Consider the following 19,967-nt stretch of genomic DNA (forward strand, 5'->3'; position numbering starts at 1 on the left):
ACTCCTGAAAGTATGCAATGAGAGAAGATAAAATCGTGCAATTGTAGTTACAGCTGAGAAGTTTGAGAGCTGATGGACTATTAGATTCTGGAAGCGCCTAGAAGATGCGGACGTTGGAATCAAAGAGTATAAAAGGCAACAAGTGTAGAGGCGCTGGAATTCAGTTTGACTTGAGCTGCCAAGCAGTTTCGACTAAGACGCTATCTAGCGAGCAAGAGCAGTGTTATTTTGAATAGCAGAGTTTCATTTGAGCTATCAATCAGTTTGGTTATTAAGCAAGCTATTCGTTGCACAGTTTGAGTGTTATTGTGAAGTACTTTAATAAAGGCCATTTTGCATTATTACATATTGGAGTTATTTATTCAACAGCTTAGTGATTCGAACTTAGCAGAGGATTGCAAATAAGAGGATTTGCAAGTAAATTCGTTGCCGAAGAAGGAATTTAGCAGTGCCCGAAATAGATCTATACAACGAGCTTTGGCAGTTGTCTAAAAATTTGTCTTTCTCTATTATAATTTAAAATATTTTCAATAAAGAAGTAAAAATGTATCATAACAATAATAATGATAAAAAAATTATTGTTAGGCCTTGAGCTCGATTCAAACCCGAGATCTTGCAAATCAGTAAGCCGATATAACAAAAAAATTGCTAATACATCCCAGAGCACTGGGAAAAAAGTGTCAATAAAGAAGACACTAAGGCATCATTGCCATGATACAAGTTGTCTAAATTTTTTCTTTCTTCTATTATAATTTAAAAATTTTTTCAATAAAGAAAACATCTATCATAACAATAAAAATGATAAAATAATTATTGTTACTGCTTGAGCTCCGATTCAAACCCGCGATCGGATAAAACTTTACGATAAATTTGACCACACCGTATGCCCTGGGTTCAACTCCCGGGCAAAGCAACATCAAAATTTTAGAAATAAGATTTTTCAATTAGAAGAAAATTTTTCTAAGCGGGGTCGCCCCTCGGCAGTGTTTGGCAAGCACTCCGGGTGTATTTCTGCCATGAAAAGCTCTCAGTGAAAACTCATCTGCCTTGCAGATGCCGTTCGGAGTCGGCATAAAAAACATGTAGGTCCCGTCCGGCCGATTTGTAGGGACAATCAAGAGGAGCACGACGCAAATTGGAAGAGAAGCTCGGCCTTAGATCTCTTCGGAGGTTATCGTGCCTTACATTTATTTTTTTTTTATTTTTTAAATTTGACGTGACCTGGCTATAACAAGTAGAAGAAACCAAAAAATGCTGATTACTCGACGATGAAAAATCCTTGTCGATAATAAGCCAATAATAGAAGAATAACTTGTCGGTATCGGTTGTTACAGATGATCAGCTGAGGAAGCTCTTCTCGGAAAGCCCTAAAGTATTTGTTTCGGGTAAATTTACGTCTGTTGTGCTTTAACTCAACTCTTCGGTGAGCTCTAGTTAACTCAAAAACATTAGTTTTCAAGACGTTTAACTATACGTTTACACATCAATGATGAGCATTTGGTACTCACGCCTTTTGATTTACAATAAAAGGAAATGGCCACTGCTTTAAAAAATTAATAATAATGTAAGGCGTGATAATCACCTTTTTGCGTCTTGCTCCTTTTAATTTTTCTACAAATTGGGGGAACGGGACCAACTTGTTTTATGCCGACCCCGAACGGCATCTGCAAGGAAGACGAGTTTTCACTGAGAACTTTTCATGGCAGAAATACACTCGGAGGCACTGCCAAACACTGACCCGCTTACAAACATTTTCCACTAATTGAAAAACCTTGTTTCTAAAAGTCTGATGATTCTTTGCCCGGGGCGTGAACCCAGGATCTTCGGTGGGTAGGCAGAGCACGCTGCCATCACACCACGGACACTAATTTGCTCTCTTATTTAAAATTGTTTGATCATACCTTGAGGCATTAATGTTCAAGGGCAGCGACAAATAAAACTTTACGGCACACTTTATACTTGAAAATTAAGAGATTAAAAGCGGAAGCGCAAAAGGTATGCCACCGTGGTGTGATGGTAGCGTGCTCCGCCTATCACACCGTATGCCCTGGGTTCAACTCCCGGGCAGAGCAACATCAAAATTTTAGAAATAAGATTTTTCAATTAGAAGAAAATTTTTCTAAGCGGGGTCGCCCCTTGGCAGTGTTTGGCAAGCACTCCGGGTGTATTTCTGCCATGAAAAGCTCTCAGTGAAAACTCATCTGCTTTGCAGATGCCGTTCGGAGTCGGCATAAAATATGTAGGTCCCGTCCGGCCAATTTGTAGGGAAAATCAAGAGGAGCACGACGCAAATTGGAAGAGAAGCTCGGACTTAGATCTCTTCGGAGGTTATCGCTCCTTACATTTATTTTTATTTAAAAACTGCATTGAAACCTTTTTTTGCAATTTAGGTTATTTGCAATAATTTAAGGTAGATACATATGTAGCTATTTATTTTTCATCCCAAAACTAAAAAAAAATAGGATTCGGGAAATGTTAAAATCGGAATGGTGACAAGGGTCATACAAATGGCCCTTCAAATGGCCATAAAAAGAACTGAAGCTATTACCATATGAAACGGGCACAGCGTAAAGTTTTAAATGGTTAAAATATTAAAGAAATTCGCATTATGATAATCCTGCTTTTCCAAAATGGTCATAAGGTTAATTAACCGACTAAGCGATTTTGGTCGGTTCGTAAAAAGTTACGTCAGCTATCCTGATCGTGATAACTGACGCTAATTGGGAGCACCAAGGGAGGTCTAGTTTTCCTCTACCTGGCACTCTCAGCTTGTTTGAGGTGTTCTCCTTCCTCTGCTTCCAAACTCCGGTGTCCACTGAAATACTTTCTTAGCCGGAGCGTGCTCCTTCATTCGCATAGCATGACCTCGCCAGCGCAGCCTCTGGTTTATGTTGATGTCTGCGTAAAGCTCGTACAGCTCATCATGAAATATTCGTCGGTACTTGCCATCGCTAACGCGTAGAGCTCTATAAATCTTTCGAAGAACTTTTCTCTCGAAGAGCTGATGTTGTTGTTAGTGTTGGTTCTCAAATAAACGAAGTCTTTTACTATTTTGAAATTATGGCTGCCAACAGTAGCGTGCTGTATATGGTAATGATAACGGAAATTTCGTAAGTGCTCAAAAAGGTGAATGAATAATGGTCATAAAGGGAACTGACCTTGGGACCATTTGAAGTGGATATAAAGCCAATTGATCTTATGACTATTCGAAGTATTCATAACGTTAATTGACCTTTGGCCATTGACCTTATGTCACTATACCGTTAAAGCTATCAAAAGTGGGAAGTTGCCTGTGCTTTCGTTACGTTAAGCCAACTTAAATTTTTATCTCACACCGACTTAAGCTTTTTTAAAACCAAATTCAAAAACTTTACTTCAAATTAACCAATAATCCTTTTGAGCATAAATTAAACTATGTCTTTTTGTTTTTTTATGAATCACAGAGCTCAGCACAAATTAAAGACATTCCTGGAATAGCAGAAACAGCTGTGATTAAGTTATTTGAGCCCCATTTGTTGTGTTTTATAACATCGCTGCGTAAAAACTTAGATTTTTCTTTCTACTTGGGTTTCAATTTGGCCAATGACCTTTGCTATTTGCGGTGCTTTGCTCATCACAACTACAGATTGTTGCTTAATCCCACCAATTCATACGTGAGAATGAACTTGTTCTGTAGGCGTAGCTGTAAAGATGTTTCCGGTTTATCAGCTGGAAATTTCGTTTTGTTTTGTTGTAGGCATATTGTTTTTGTCGACCACATTTTTGGCCTCTGCTAATGTTGTTCACTAATGACTTTGTCCTTAGTTAGGAGGATGTTTCCATTTGCGGTACTTTAAGCTTTTAATGATTTTTGTATCGCAATTAAATGAATGACTTTAATTATGCCTAATTTAAAAGTGTTGGTGTAGTCACCTTTGCGTTCTGTTTATTTTCTTATTGGCTTTATTGAAATACTAATTAGAGCTCAAAATAGTATTAACGAACTATAGTAAGCTAATTTTTTAGTTAAAACTTGAATGCTTCCGTTTACTGTCCTAGAAATTTGTATTTATGCATTTAAACTTTGGTCTTAAGAATTAAACTCTGAGGAATTGAATTTCAAACTTCATGTTAGCAACTTCTTTTGTCCAAGCTGCAGCTAATTATGATTTGAACTTGATGATATGTACGTGGCGGTGATTGCGCAGCCAGCGGAGGGCCATACATTTTGTGCGTTCAGTGCATTTCTCAGTTCAGTGCATTTACTCATCGTTCTTTATATCAGAAAAACTTTCGCATACCGTCCTGTTGGTCTGATTTGTTACCAGAAAGAAAAGTTTTTAAAACACTGTGGCAACCAGTCTGGATATAACAAAAAGAAACTCAATAACATACATTTTTTTTCGAAACCAAATTAAACAAGTAAGGAAGGCTAAGTTCGGGTGTAACCGAACATTACATACTCAGCTGAGAGCTTTGGAGACAAAATAAGGGAAAATCACCATTTGGGAAAATGAAGCTAGGGTAACCCTGGAATGTATTTGTATCACATGGGTATCAAATGAAAGGTGTTAATGAGTATTTTAAAAGGGAGTGGACCTTAGTTCCATAGGTGGACGTCTTTTCGAGATATCGCCATAAGGGTGGACAAGGGGTGACTCTATAATTTGTTTGTATGACATGGGTATCAAATTAAAGGTATTATTGAGGGTTTTTAAAGGGAGTGTTTAGTTGAATATGTGAAGGCGTTTCGAGATATCGACCAAAATGTGGACCAGGGTGACCCCACATCATCCTTTAATCATCCTAATTTATTTATATATGTAACACCACGAACAGTAAACCTGACATGATTCCAAGCGCTTTTGATTCCGCCCTGTAGAACTTTTTCATTTTCTTCTACTTAATATGGTAGGTGACACACCCATTTTACAAAGTTTTTTCTGAAGTTATTTTTTGCGTCAATAAACCAATCAAATTACCATGTTTCATCCCTTTTTTCATATTTGGTATAGAATTATGGCATTTTTTTTTTCATTTTTCGTAATTTTCGATTTCCAAAAAGTGGGCGCGGTTATAGTCGGATTTCGGCCATATTTTGTACCAAGATAAAGTGAGTTCAGATAAGTACGCGAACTGAGTTTAGTAAAGATATATCGGTTTTTGCTCAAGTTATCGTTTTAACGGCCGAGCGGAAGGACAGACGGTCGACTGTGTATAAAAATTGGGCGTGGCTTCAACCGATTTCCCCGATTTAATTTACTTATATACTGTAAAGATATTCAATTTTTGTTAAAATTTGACTAAAAAAAATTTTTTTTTAAAGAATCGGCGTGTTCGTCATCTGATCTTGCTAATTCTTATTCAGAACACATATAGTAGTAGGAGTAACGTTCCTACCAAATTTCATCATGATATCTTCAGCGACTGCCAAATTACAGCTTGCAAAACTTTCAAATTACCTTTTTTAAAAGTGGGCGTTACCACGCCCATTGTCCAAAGTTTTGCTAGCTTTCTATTCTGCATCATAAGGTCAATCCACCTACCAAGTTCCATCGCGGGCGTGGTTATAGTCCGATTTCGTTCATTTTAAATAGCGATCTGAGATGAGTGCTTAGGAACTTACATACCCAATTTCATGCAGATACCTCAAAATTTATTCAAGTTATCGTGTTTACGGACGGACATGGCTAAATGAATTTCTTTTTTCGCCCAGATCATTTTGATATATAGATGTCTATCTATATATCTATCTCGATTAGTTTATGTCGTTACAGGGTACCGTTATGCGAACAAAATTAATATACTCTATGAGCTCTGCTCAGCTGAGCATAATAAAAAATAAATAAAAATTTAAATGCAAATTTCCTGGACGAATTAAATTCACCGAATATTTGTCAGTTTATTGATCGCGAGTACAGAAATGCAGAATTTTGTATGTACATATGTAGGTATAGATCAGATTGCGTTCTAAACGAATCCACCAATCACAACCAAATTTGAAACACCCACTAGAAACTTTCCAAGGATGGTTAGAGGCGGCGTAGCACCAACCATACAAATGGAATTTTCCAGTACTATGACTGCCGTCCGAACTTAGGTTATTTTAACAGCTAATGTTTGACTGCCGTGATGTTGGCCGCCGTGGTATGATAGTAGCGTGCTCCCCGGGAAAAGTAACACCAAAATTTTAGAAACAAGTTTTTTCAAATAGAAGAAAATGTTTCTAAGCGGGGTCGCCCCTCGGCAGTGTTTAGCAAGCACTCCTAGTGTATTTCTGCCATGAAAAGCTCTCAGGGAAAACTTATCTGCCTTGCAGATGCCGTTCGGAGTCGGCATAAAACAAGTAGGTCCCGTTCCGCCAATTTGTAGGAAAAATTAAAAGGAGCACGACGGAAATTGAAACAGAAGCTCGGACTAAAATCTTTTCGGAGGCTATCGCGCCTTCCATTTCTTTATTTTTAATGTTTGACTGCGGAGTTGGGTTTGGCTGTTCTTCCTTTTGAACGTTTAGTAATCTGCCACCGCTAAACATTTTTGTTAACTTGTGTCTATTTATATCTATACATATTTATATACATATGTATATACAAATTCAAAGAAATAAACTAAAAGCGCAAGATCAGCATGGGAAAAAGCTGGCCTGTGACATATTGAAAGAGTTCACTACCTGTTATGGAATTGGCACTTAACTGGCAATTACGGGAGATGAATTATGATATCGAAGTTTTGCGTGCATTTAAAAACGCGAGCAAACCATCGGTCTCAGATGAAACGTTCCAACGAATGATTTTTGACAACAAGGGAGGGTTGGTTTTTTTAGATGCACATGGAGGAACCGAAAAAAAATTTTTCGTAAATTTAATATTGCCCTAAGGAGCAAAGAGAGAAATCGCTATGGCAGTTACTTCCTAAGAAATCCCTATGTGTGGTGGACGTACAGCGCACTTCGCATTTCTCTGCAAACCTCTGATAAACCGATGTGCAATATAAACAAAAGATCTGGCCAACGTGAGGTTCTAAGGACGTGTAATCTTATCGTGTGGAATGGCTCATAACAAGTCGCTGGAAGTTTGGACCGCATACATAAGGACTTGAGGGGTAATGATCATTCCATGGGTAGTGCTTTTCTCTAACTTGCTGGACATTTTCGACAAATTCTGCCAGTAATTCATAAAGGAACACCCACAGATGAAGTTAATGTGTGCTTAAAATATTCATATCTGTGGCATTACATATAATAATTAACGTTCTCTACAAATTCATATGGGGGTGCATTAGGGCGGAGAGAGAAGAAGCTTTTGCTAAACAATTTCTTGAAATCGGTAATGACAATCACTTTTCTATACCAGCAGATTTCATCATCTGGCCCTTTAATAGCTAATTTATCTCCAATCTCATTATACAACCTATAAATGGCTTCGAAAAAGGGCAATTTTGGCACGTAAAAAGGGGGGTGTTAATACAAATAATGCCAAAATAATAATATATAATAATAGCATAAAAAAGTGATAGTATTTCTTAAAATATACTACGAGTTACGTCGTGTTTTAGAGCCAAGCAAATATCAGAATAAAAACTCCGAACGAAACGGTATTTGTAGTGGAGCCTTCTTCTTTATGATTCAGAAGCTTGGAAGTGGCAAGTATTCTAGAGAAAAAAGCATAGCTCTAGCATAAAAAAGTGATCGCCAATTAAGTAAGTAAGTTACGAGCTACGTCGTATTTTAGATTGGAGCAAATAGCAGAATAAAAACTGTAAACTAAATGCTATTTATAGTAGAGCGAGAGCAAAAAAAAAATGTATTGCTATTTGCTCTGTTGGGCATTGTTATACAGAACATGGTATTTTCTCTATCTAGTTTTTGTTGTTGGAGCTGATATAGCGCTGTGAGCCTGTTTTGTCGTACTTAAGTTTTTGTTGTAGATAGGCCTTTGGGTACGGGTCATTATTGGCTAAATATAAAGTACTTGGGCACAGAGTGTCCTCAAATAATGAACTTTGTGAGCCGCAAGTAAAGGAGCTACCCTGTTCTATGGCAAGCTGTGCCTTTTCCCACTCTCGTCTACTTCTGCACTCGGGGCATTTCAGTTCAAGGCGAATTCAGTTGCAGGTGCTGTTATTCCAACTGCTGATTGTTTCTTGATTGTTTTACAAAAAACGCCGTGGAAAACAATATGTCAGTTAATCGAATTCAACTTCAATTTCAATAACGATCAAGGATAATCCATACAAGGTGGTGGCAAAGCGAGTTCAACCAACTCGCTGTTCAGAAGAATGTCAAGTCAAAAAAAAAAAGTTCATTGATTTCGATTAACTAACGTATTTTTGTACAAGGCGTTGTATAGAAAATAATCAAGAAGAAGCGATCAGCTGTCGGGATAGTAACAACTGGTACTGACTTCGCCTTGATAACGATATAAAAATGTAAAAACAATATGCAAATATAAAAATTTAAACTTTATTTTTATTTTTTGTAGTGTCAACCCCGGGTGCCATAGCAATTATTTCGGGTCCACCTGATCTTTATGTGAAAGTGGGCAGCGCTATTACACTCACCTGCCTTGTGAAGCAACTGTCAGCGAAACTGGATATCGGTCCCATCTATTGGTATCGAGCACACTACTTACTAACGCCTTTTATTGTGCATCCTAATGAGGCAGCAATAGATATGCAGCGAATCTCAATGGAAACAAAGCTGGGCATTGACGACAAGCTGCAAAGCCGGTGAGTGAAACATCAAAATTGAAACGAAGTTTTCTTAACAGCTTTTTAAATTTGAGCAAATATTGAGATATCTTCACCAAATTCGACATGAACCCAAGTATTGAAAATGAGTGAAATCGGATGATAACCACGCCCACTTTTTAAATGCATATATAACATTTTGGAAAACACAAAAAACCTGACTATATAGTAAAAATACACATAGAATGTTGAAATTTGATGTGTGGACTGACATTGAAACTCTTGATAAAAATTTGAAATTATTTTTGAAAATCAATTTTAGAAATATTATTAATCATTAATCAAAAACCGTTCCACCTATCATAACAACTGAAAAGAAAGAAAAATTTACTGGCATATTGCGATGGACCCATTTCGAAAACCGCCAACGTAATCATCATCAGGCAATTTTGTAATGTTATCAAAGGTTTCACCGGGATTCGAACCGTGAATCACATGGTGAACCTGCAGTAGCCTTTAACCACTAGGCCATCCTGCTGGTATTTGTTTTCATGCTTAATTCATTTTTCTCAGTTTCTCTTAGAAAAACATAATAATTGAAATTCAATTATTATAAGCCGGTGTTAAGCTCATGAATTCTTAAATATATCATAACAACATTCAGCAGAGAGCTTGCTTTTACTAAAGGAATGCTTCGAAGAAAAATTAACGAAATCGGTGAAAAACCACACCCACTTTTAATAAAAGATTTGTAAAGAGGTCGTGGGCGAATAAAACCAGTTATATCTGTTATAGCTTTATATCAATTATATTTCATTTACCAAGTGGAATTATAACAAGAAATAGGAAAACATTCAAATTTTTGAAAATGGGCGTTAGACCGCCCCTTTATGACTAAGCAATTGTCTACGTTTCGGAAGCCATAATTCGAGAAAAATTAACGGATCGATATAAGATTGGGTACACATCATTCCTTTATATGTAGTAGAACATATTTCTAGTAAAAATGGATTGGATCGGTTACGGACCACGCCCACTTTTATATAAAAGATGTTTAATTTGTTTACATTTTGTTTTAGTAACAAAATTCGACACACATGGATTATAACAAGAAATATTTCTAGTAAAAATGGCGATGGGATATGAGTGCAAAGGAATCAATATATCAAATTACTTGTACACAGCGTATTATAACTTTGATTGGATTACGGTTGGTTATACAGATATAAAGAAATCGAGATAGATATAGAATTCCATATATCAAAATCAAACGAAACAAAATTTTATTGAGCCATGTCCGTCCGTCCGTCTGTCCGTGAACACGATAATTTGAGCAAATATTGAGATATCTTCACCAAATTTGGTACATGAGCTTATCTGGAATTATCAGAATATATTGGTATTGAAAATGAGCGAAATCGGATGATAACCACGACCACTTTTTATATATATAACGTTTTGGAAAACACAAAAAACCTGATTATTTAGTAAATAATACACCTAGAATGTTGAAATTTGACGTGTGGACTGATATTGAGATTCTTGATAAACATTTTTTAAAATGGGCGTGCCACCGCCCCTTGTGATAAAATCAATTTTTCAAATATTATTAATCATACATTAAAAATTGTTAAACCTATAGTAATAAAATTCGGCAGAGAGGTTGCCTTTAATATAAGAAATGCGATGAAGAAAAATTTACGAAATCGGTTAAGGAGCACGCCCAATTTTATATAAAAGATTTTTAAAAGGGTCGTGGGCGAATAAAATAAGCTATATCTTTGCAAAAAACTGCTTTATATCAATGGTATTTCATTTACCAAGTGGATTTATAACAATAAATAGGAAATTTTAAAAAATGGGCGTGGCACCGCCTCTTTTATGACTAAGCAATTTTCTATGTTTCGGGAGCCATAACTCGAAGAAAAGTTAGTTCAGAATAGAACGATATGTATATGTATTATTGCGTAGCCTTGTAACACTATTAAACACACAAAACAAACAACAACAGCATTTAAAGTGTATAGCTGGGTATGTAATATTCGGTTTCACCCGAACTTGGGCTTCCTTACTTGTTATTCAAGTTATTGTGTGCAGAGAGAGACGGAAGGACGAGCATAGCTAAATCAATTCCTTTCTACATCCTGAGCATTTTGATATATAGAAGTCTATAATTATCTGTATTCGTTCATGCCGTTACGATCAACCGTTATGTTGCTAAATTTCATAATATTCAAACATATCGAAAGCTCCAAGTTTTCACGCTGAGTATATAATGTTCGGTTACACCCAAACTTAGACACCCTTAGTGGTTTTTATTTCCTTCTTTTTATACTCAGTTGAGCAGAGCTCACAGAGTATATTAACTTTGATAGGATAACGGTAGGTTGTACAGGTATAAAATAATCGAGATAGATATAGACTTCCATATATCAAAATCATCAGTATCGAAAAAAAATTCGATTGAGACATGTCCGTCCGTCCGTCCGTCTGTCCGTTAACACGATAACTTGAGAAAATTTTGAGGTATCCTGATGAAATTTGGTATGTAGGTTCCTGGGCACTCATCTCAGATCGCTTTTTAAAATGAATGATATCGGACAATAACCACGGCCACTTTTTCGATATCGAAAATTTCGAAAAATCGAAAAAGTGCGATAATTCATTACCAAATACGGATTAAGCGTTGAAAATTGGTAGGTGAGTTGAACCTATGACGTAGAATAGAAAACTAGTAAAATTTTGGATAATGGGCATGGCACCGCCCACTTTTAAAAGAAGGTAATTTAGAAGTTTTACAATCTGTAATTTGGCAGTCGTTGAAGATATCATGATGAAATTTGGCAGGAACGTTACTCTTATTACTATATGTCTGCTGAATAAAAGTTAGCAAAATCGGAGAACGACCACGCCCACTTTTAAAAAAATTTTTTTTTTAATTCAAATTTTAAAAGAAAAGTTAATATCTTTACAGTAAATTAGTATTTAAGTAAATTATGTCAACATTCAACTCCAGTAATGACATGTTGCAACAAAATACAAAAATAGAATAAAATTTCAAAATGGGCGTGGCTCCGCCCTTTTTCATTTAATTTGTCTAGGATACTTTTAATGCCATAAGTCGAACAAATATTTACCAATCCTTGTGAAATTTGGTAGGCGCTTAGATTCTAGGACGATAACTATTTTCTGTGAAAAAGGGCGAAATCTGTTGAAGCCACGCCCAGTTTTTATACACAGTCGACCGTCTGTCCTTCCGCTCGGCCGTTAACACGATAACTTCAGCAAAAATCGATATATGTTTACTAAACTCAGTTCACGTACTTATCTGAACTCACTTTGTATTGGTGCAAAAAATGGCCGAAATCCGACTATGACCACGCCTACTTTTGCGATTTCGAAAATTACGAAAAATTAAAAAAATGCCATAATTCTATACCAAATACGAAAAAAGGAATGAAACATGGTAATTGTATTGGTCTATTGACGCAAAATATAACTTTAGAAAAAAACTTGGTAAAATGGGTGTGTCACCTACCATATTAAGTAGAAGAAAATGAAAAAGTTTTGCAGGGCGAAATCAAAAGCCTTGGAATCTTGGAAGGAATACTGTTCGTGGTATTACATATATAAATAAATTAGCGGTACCCGACAGATGATGTTCTGGATCACCCTGGTCCACATTTTGGTCGATATCTCGAAAACGCCTACACATATACAACTAAGGGCCACTCCCTTTTAAAACCCTCATTAACGCCTTTAATTTGATACCCATATCGTACAAACACATTCTAGAGTCACCCCTGGTCCACGTTTATGGTGATATCTCGAAAAGGCGTCCACATATAGAACTAAGGCCCACTCCTTGTTAAAATTCTCATTAATACCTTTAATTTGATACCCATATCGTACAAACAAATTCTAGAGTCAGGCCTGGTCCACCTTTATGGCGATATCCCTAAATGGCGTCCATCTATAGAACTATGGCTCACTTCCTCTTAAAATACTCTTTAATACCTTCCATTTGATACATATATCATACAAACATATTCCAGGGTTACCCTAGGTTCTTTTTACAACATGGTGATTTTCCCTTACTTTGTCTCCACAGCTCTCAACTGAGTATGTAATGTTCGGTTACACCCGAACTTAGCCTTCCTTACTTGTTTCTATTTTATTTCTTTGCATTTATTTGTTCCTGTTTTTGTGTTGTGTCAGAAAACACGATTTTAATAAAATTGACTCCTTAAACCTTTTCTCAGTGAGTACCGGAACTTTTATTGAGTAAATTATACAGATTTATCGGCATTGAACTAACGAAAACAAAAAAATTTTGGGCTCTGTTCGTTTCGAAGATATTCGATTTTTGCACAAATAAACAGCAACTCTCACAACGTATGACCATTTAAAGTTTTTCTTTAAAATTCAAAGGAATCTATCTAGGGCCTCCATTTAATTGCATCAATTAATTGTAATTTGTATGTTCAGTAAAATTTTATTGTTTAGTGAGAACCTTTGTTGTTTGAGTAAAGGTGAGAAACCACACAAATGCACATATTCACACAAACAAACATTTTACTATATTTCATTGTATTTGTGTGTAAATATGCTGGGTACACACAGTGGGAATGTGAAAGATAATACTTTGATCGATGGAGTTGAATTGATGTGGCATTTAGCCGCTTGACTAAGCCATGACAAAGCGATTCCGGAATAAGTACATAAATGCGATTTCCGGCCACAGGTGTGGATACTGAAAAGTTTTGCGGAATTCCCTTTTTCAATTAAACTTACTATAAGGAATTGAATTGTTTTTTTTTTTAATTTTTTTAACATTCATTTTGTACTAAAGTTAGTAATAGGAATTTTTTTTGTGGATTTTTGCCACTATCAAAAAAATGGCCACATTGTTTGAATAATAAAAATTAACCTTTTGACTAAGCACATATTTTTTTTGTTGATTACAGATTACGTATTGCGAATGCTCAACCGTCTGACTCAGGAAACTATACCTGCATGCCGACAACAGCGGAGGCCGCTAGTGTTAATGTTATTGTTATACATGGTAAGTTTTTTTTTGTACTTTTTGTCATAGATATTGCAGCCTTTGAAATACGTTTAAGGCTTAAGCCCTCCAGCTTTCTTATAAATAACGTAGAACCTATCGACAAATTCCGAAATCGTATGATTTTTTTATGACGACCCGGGCGCCAGCTGGTGGAGTTTTTTTCTTTTCGTCGACACCTGGCTAGAACATGCCGATAATAAGCAATAAGCCGAAAAATCATCGATTTACTATCGAATTTTTATCGAAAAATTATCGATTTGTTATGAAAAAATTATTGATTTTTTATCGAAGTATTAACAGTTTTTTACCCTGTGTTATCGATATGTTATCGACGATTCATAGGTTTCTTATGAAACAGATACCGATTAAACTTTACTATAAAATCGATGACAGATGTGTGACCCGGAAGCCGATAAGAAACTTATAAGGAGCCGATGACTCGACAATAACCGGTAACAAACTGATAACTGGACGATATTTGTTAGCTATCGATAATGAGCCGATACTTATATAATAACTTGTCTGATACTAGTTGTAACAGTTAAGAGGCCTACGAAGCTCTTGTTAAAAATCCCGAAACTATTGGTTTAACTTCAACTCCTGTGCGAGCTTTAGGTAACTTAAAAATATGGGTTTTTAGAAGTACACTTGTATGTTTACCATTGTCGTAGTGATGGTAGGGGGGAGGGTAAGGGGGCATCTTGCTCCGGGCGCTTCTCACAGGGGGCGCCAAATGGTCCGTAAAGCAGAACTTCCTAGATAATTTGTATTTTTATTATAACTAATATCTAGAAAATATTGATTTCTGGAAAAAAGTATCTATGCATGCATATATCCCAAACACTTGCGGCAGGTTGTGGAATAATTGAAAGCATATAACTTTTTTCTCACGTTCAACGTTACGATGGGAATTATTAAAAAATGCTTTAACAAAAACTGTCATACGTGAATCTCATACACGATGGAGCGCCAGAATACAAGCGGTTAGCGTTATCGTCGATGGATTAGAGAATGTAGTAGAACTCTTAGAAGAGTTACACTAACACAATAAATGACACCAGAAACGAAGCAAGAATTCCGTTGCAAAATATTACTGAATTCTAGTCTTATAACATTAGTTCATTTCTGGGGTTAAATCTTGAGGTGGATTGAACATGTTCAGCTCAAATTACACGATCCGGCGATGAATTTTAGAGAAGAAATCATTAGCGACTGAACTATCCGAAATCCGAGACACTCTCTGTCAAGAAGCAATAGAAAAAGCTAAGAATCTTTGTGAAAAATAAGATATTGATATAGAAAAATGTATAAGAAGGCGCCGCAAATTGCCCGGATAATCGGCTAGAGATGTTGGTCTTTCCGCAGAATGTGAAATTTCTCGCGTTATGAAAAGTGTTCTCGATCGTATCCAACAAGAAATACGTACAAGGTTTACACGACTAAATGACCTTAATTTTAAACTTGAATTTCTCTTAGACGTTGGAAATTTGTTAAACATTGATAACGGCTTAGAAAAAAATTGTAAGAACTTGGGAGAATATTTTGCCCCGGGCGCAAGAAAACCTCACTAAGCCACTGATGTTACATCGAACTTCACAAGTAATTCATTGTCACTCCTTTTTTCGCTAAATAAATTCATTGTCTTCTGGCTATTAACGACGTATGAAGTAGTAAATTTTTAGCTTAATGGGAAGTTCCGTTTAAATGGTTAAGCGCCAGTTAAGTACGGGCATTCCCTCAAAAATTGATCGCAAGATTCTATCCGATCCATATTATATTTCTAAATATCTGGATCCATGCGAAACCCAAAGAAACTTTTTTTTCACATGTGTTAAGCTCTGTTATTGAACTCTGAACCACGTTTAAATTTCTTCTTTCCAGGTCTTTAGTCTACTGGATAGTTTCTTAAAAAATGGTTCCCGGAATTTCAAATTTATTATGAATTTTCTAATTGCACTGTCACTATGTCCTGAACTACATATGTATATTAAAGATTTCAAGTTTCCAACTCAATGAGAAATTATGTAAAAATCGATCGCAAGATTCCACATGCCCCAAATGGATTATATAAATATCTCGTAGACCACGTTTACACCTGTCTTAATCTACAATAATTCGTCAATAGATAATCTATGCGTTTACATACGTTCCATGCCTGGGACTAGATAATTTTCTGTAAAATTTTCACGTTTCTCTTTTATTTTGTACTTCCTATTAGAGATTACTCTCTAGAGGTGGAACTTTTTCAATGAAAAAATATCGGAATCCCTAAAATTTGTTCATAATTACCGACTATCGAAGGGAAAAATGTATATGAGAAATATAATTATTTAATTACCGATTAGGAGTTAAGTACGAAAATGAAGATAGTCTCATTATATGTAAACTAGATCCTAAACCTCCATCTTTGCCCTGTTTAGAAATATTTTTAATCCTCAATATTGCAATCTAATAGGGTCCTAAGTTATGTTCAAAGTTTCATGTTTCTAGGTCATTGTGAACTCACTGGAAAATCTATCGCAAGATTCCAAATATCGTATAAATTTTGTGTTATCTCGACCCTCGCGACTTCGCTTAGATACGGCCTTATTAACAGAATATCTGAGATACGTCCTTGTTAACAAAACTTTTAAGTTACGACAATTCTACTAGGATAGTTCGATGATATTTATGCAATTTCAAACATTTCTATGTGCCCATAGATTTTTATAGGTTTTGACCACAGGAGATTATTGTATGTACAAATGTACATTTATTTTATGTTTAAATTTCATTTCAGATGAAAGTCCAGCGGCGATGCAAAAAAGTTCAGCGTCGCATCTACAATGCTTTTGGATTGTGACTATTCTTCTTCTTACCGGATCATCAATGCGATAACAATTATTTTTTAACTCTTTACTTGCATCAAATTTAGCAACTCGATATCAGCAACCAGAGTTATTCGATAAAGCTCGAAAACAGCTTCAAGTGGCTTACGTGTCATATTCCGTTAATCATATCAGAAGCAAAATTAAATTGGCGAATTCATTTCGTATGCTGACGTGATTTCGTAAACGTACTTCAATAATTTACATCGTTAATAGATTTAAATGTTCATAAATAGCATAAGCAGAGGAAAGTAAGGGATGTATAATGTCTATAGAATTTTTAATATGAAATAAGAACTTCCATGTAAATATGTATGTATGTATAAAATAAAACAATAATTGTGTTAAATTGTTCATATTTTGGTGCTTATCGGCGTATGTGCCATGTTTTAATCAAATTTTCTATTCGAAACCAATTTTGTTACTATGTAAATTAATAGCTAAGTCTTCGGACCATTAGAAACAGTTATATTATAGAAAAAAGATTTTATTAAAACTTTTGAAATGCTCTTAGCTCGAGAGTAGTAAAAACATATGTAAGGTTAAACTAAACAATTTATTACTGGTACTGATCTATAGTAGACTAACCGTTACACCCTCACTTAAAGAACGACTTTGTTGCACAAAGAACATTAGGGGGACTCATTGAACCTCATAAATTCCTTATAAAGTGTGTAAACGTAGAAATGTATTTAGTGAAATGAACAGTCACATTTTGTATGAAAAGTCATTTACGCAATTAGTATAAATTTACGCGCACATTTCATTGTGCAAACGCGGTAAAATAAATAAAATAAATGTAAGGCGCGATAACCTCCGAAGAGATCTAAGGCCGAGCTTCTCTTCCAATTTGCGTCGTGCTCCTCTTGATTTTCCCTACAAATTGGCCGGACGGGACATACATGTTTTATGCCGACTCCGAACGGCATCTGCAAGGCAGATGAGTTTTCACTGAGAGCTTTTCATGGGAGAAATACACCCGGAGCGCTTGCCAAACACTGCCGAGGGGCGACCCCGCTTAGAAAAATTTTCTTCTAATTCAAAAACCTTATTTCTAAAATTTTGATGTTGGTTTGCTCGGGGTGTGAACCCAGGGCATACGGTGTGTTAGGCGGAGAACGCTACCATCACACCACGGTGGCCGCCAAACGCGGTAAACTTAAAGGAATAAAGGAAGAATATCTCATTGTGGATAAAACAAATGTTATATCTTATCCATTAACTGCCTGTCAGGATGTACAAGATGGTTACTTTTAGGCGTTTTGGCAGAGTTTTGACAGGATGCTAAATATGGTGGCGTAGAGGGCCGGCTATCTTGAGCGGGCGATAGAAAGAGATTCAGAATGAGAACTCGATAGTCATTTCAAAATCAGGTGATCCATTCTATTTGTAATGTTGACGTCTATGCAGAAGTTATCACACTTTTCTTATCCACAATGGAATATCTTTGTGAAGACGGTTTAGTTTTGATTTTTCACTTAATCTTTAATTTTTTATAATAGTCACAATTTTTTTTGACACAATTAAGTTTATCAAGAACAGTGTTGCTCAAAATTTTTTATATGGAAGTGCCAATCACAATAGATGTACAAAATGGTATGTGCACTGAAACCATTTTTGTATTTAAAAAAATATATTTAAAAAATTTTACTGAGGTGCTAAAATACCATTTGAAGTTAATGAAATGTTTAACAAGTAAATGTCAGGCATGGTTACTTTACGGTTCCCCCCACTTCCAGTCAAAAAACGTCTCATAACCAAGAAAAATAATATACCGTATCGAAATAAAAAGTCACACAAACTACCCCGTAAGGAGAATCCCTAGTTCAAAATAAGTGCATTTCTACAGCATTCTGAATCAGTAATAGTTCGCCATCTATCTCTTTTACATGTTTTCACCTGGCGAATTTAACATGGCGATGTCCTAGGCGGTGGAAATTGTTCCCGCTGCTTTAACTTTTCACTAGTTCTTAAATCTATACAAATTTCTTTTTGGTACTTTTTCGATAGTTACGTATTGGTGAAATAGTGTTGAGAAGGAGGCATACTCATATGTAGCCGCAGCTTGTTAAACCTGGTAACAGTTTTTTTGTAGATTTTATAACTGAAAATCTAGCTACTAACGAACTAATATCTATTTGGCACTCTAGCTCTAGTTCTGAACCAGAATTTTGTATCAGTAGTTGCTGACTTCCCTTGAGGGTAATTAACTAATATCATAACATTTATTTTTATATTAAAAGTGTGAATTTGAATCTGTGACTATAATTCAGGGCAAAACAAAAACAAAAGTGCTACAAGTGTATAGGGGTTGAGCAGCTCTGATTGAATCAAGAACATTAATAGCGTTAATATAACATCATTGGATATAATTTTACACCTTATAAACTTATATACTTAAATGAGTCCCCCTATTATGTGACGAAAGGGAATTAGCATCGAGCTGGTCCCTACCCCTGGTGCGTACTATAAAGTTATGCCACTTTCAAATTCAACCCTCAGGATTTCAATACATCAAAGGAGCAAAATACAACATAACTCTAAACTACATAGAATGCGGCATCTATATTTGGCAGAAGGGATATGGTTGTAATATAGGAAAGGGTTTGGCGTGCAGAAGAATGTCAAGTCAAAAGAAAATGTTCATTGATTTCGGTTAACTAACATGTTGTTGAACAAGGCGTAGTATGGGAAGTAACAAAGGAGAAGCAATTAGCTTCTGGGATAACAACGCCTGGTACTGAATTCGCCTTGTATGAAAAATGTCCCATCAGAATACACCAGGGAGGCTATTCGCTTTTTATGAAATAAAAAAAAAAAAAATTCAACAAATATTTGTTCAAGGAAAATTGATTTTCACAGAACGTGAATTGCCCTCATAACCGCAAAAAAAGTTTTAGCGGCCTACAGAAACTTTTACAATAGACGGATTTTTATGCCTTTTTATGAAAATGAAATGGTAAATTAAATTTGGTCCGATTTGATGTCCATGTTTGTGCGGTGAAAAGTGTTTTGACATTAAGTGCAATTTGAGTAATTTTCAAAACATCATGCAAAATGTTAGAAGGAACGCGTTAGGAAACACAAAAATTAAAAGATCGTGGAAAATATTAAATAGTTGATGCGGCGAAACACAAAACGAGCAGCGAAATCAAATCGGAAGATGGGAAGTCAAATGTCAAAAACTTTTATACTTAGTTTGCAGCAAGGTTATTCCAACAGCTGATTGCTGCTTCTTGATCATTTTCCATACAACGCCTTGGTACAACAAAAGCCGTGCTTTTTACATGTATATACAACTGCATTCGCGGGTAAAACTCTTTTCATCACTTAGATAATGTTTAGGAGACCCATCTAGCGGCAAT

The 19,967-nt window shown here is 35.8% G+C and overlaps 1 protein-coding gene across 8 annotated transcripts in view; it reads left to right on the forward strand.

The window, feature by feature from the left end:
- The window catches only part of LOC137240422 (zwei Ig domain protein zig-8-like), a 467,000-nt gene extending 449,911 nt beyond the window's left edge, over window positions 1-17,089 (forward strand). For all 8 annotated transcript variants that reach the window (XM_067766657.1, XM_067766664.1, XM_067766658.1 and 5 more), the window contains 3 exons: window positions 8,460-8,706; window positions 13,635-13,732; window positions 16,515-17,089. In XM_067766657.1, coding sequence (XP_067622758.1) covers window positions 8,460-8,706; window positions 13,635-13,732; window positions 16,515-16,612 — 443 coding nt within the window. In that variant the 3' untranslated portion in view covers window positions 16,613-17,089. The remainder of the gene's footprint in view (window positions 1-8,459; window positions 8,707-13,634; window positions 13,733-16,514) is intronic.
- Window positions 17,090-19,967: the final 2,878 nt, after the last annotated feature.

The sequence above is a fragment of the Eurosta solidaginis genome, chromosome 2 (assembly GCF_040869045.1).
Source record: "Eurosta solidaginis isolate ZX-2024a chromosome 2, ASM4086904v1, whole genome shotgun sequence".
Classification (NCBI taxonomy): domain Eukaryota; kingdom Metazoa; phylum Arthropoda; class Insecta; order Diptera; family Tephritidae; genus Eurosta; species Eurosta solidaginis.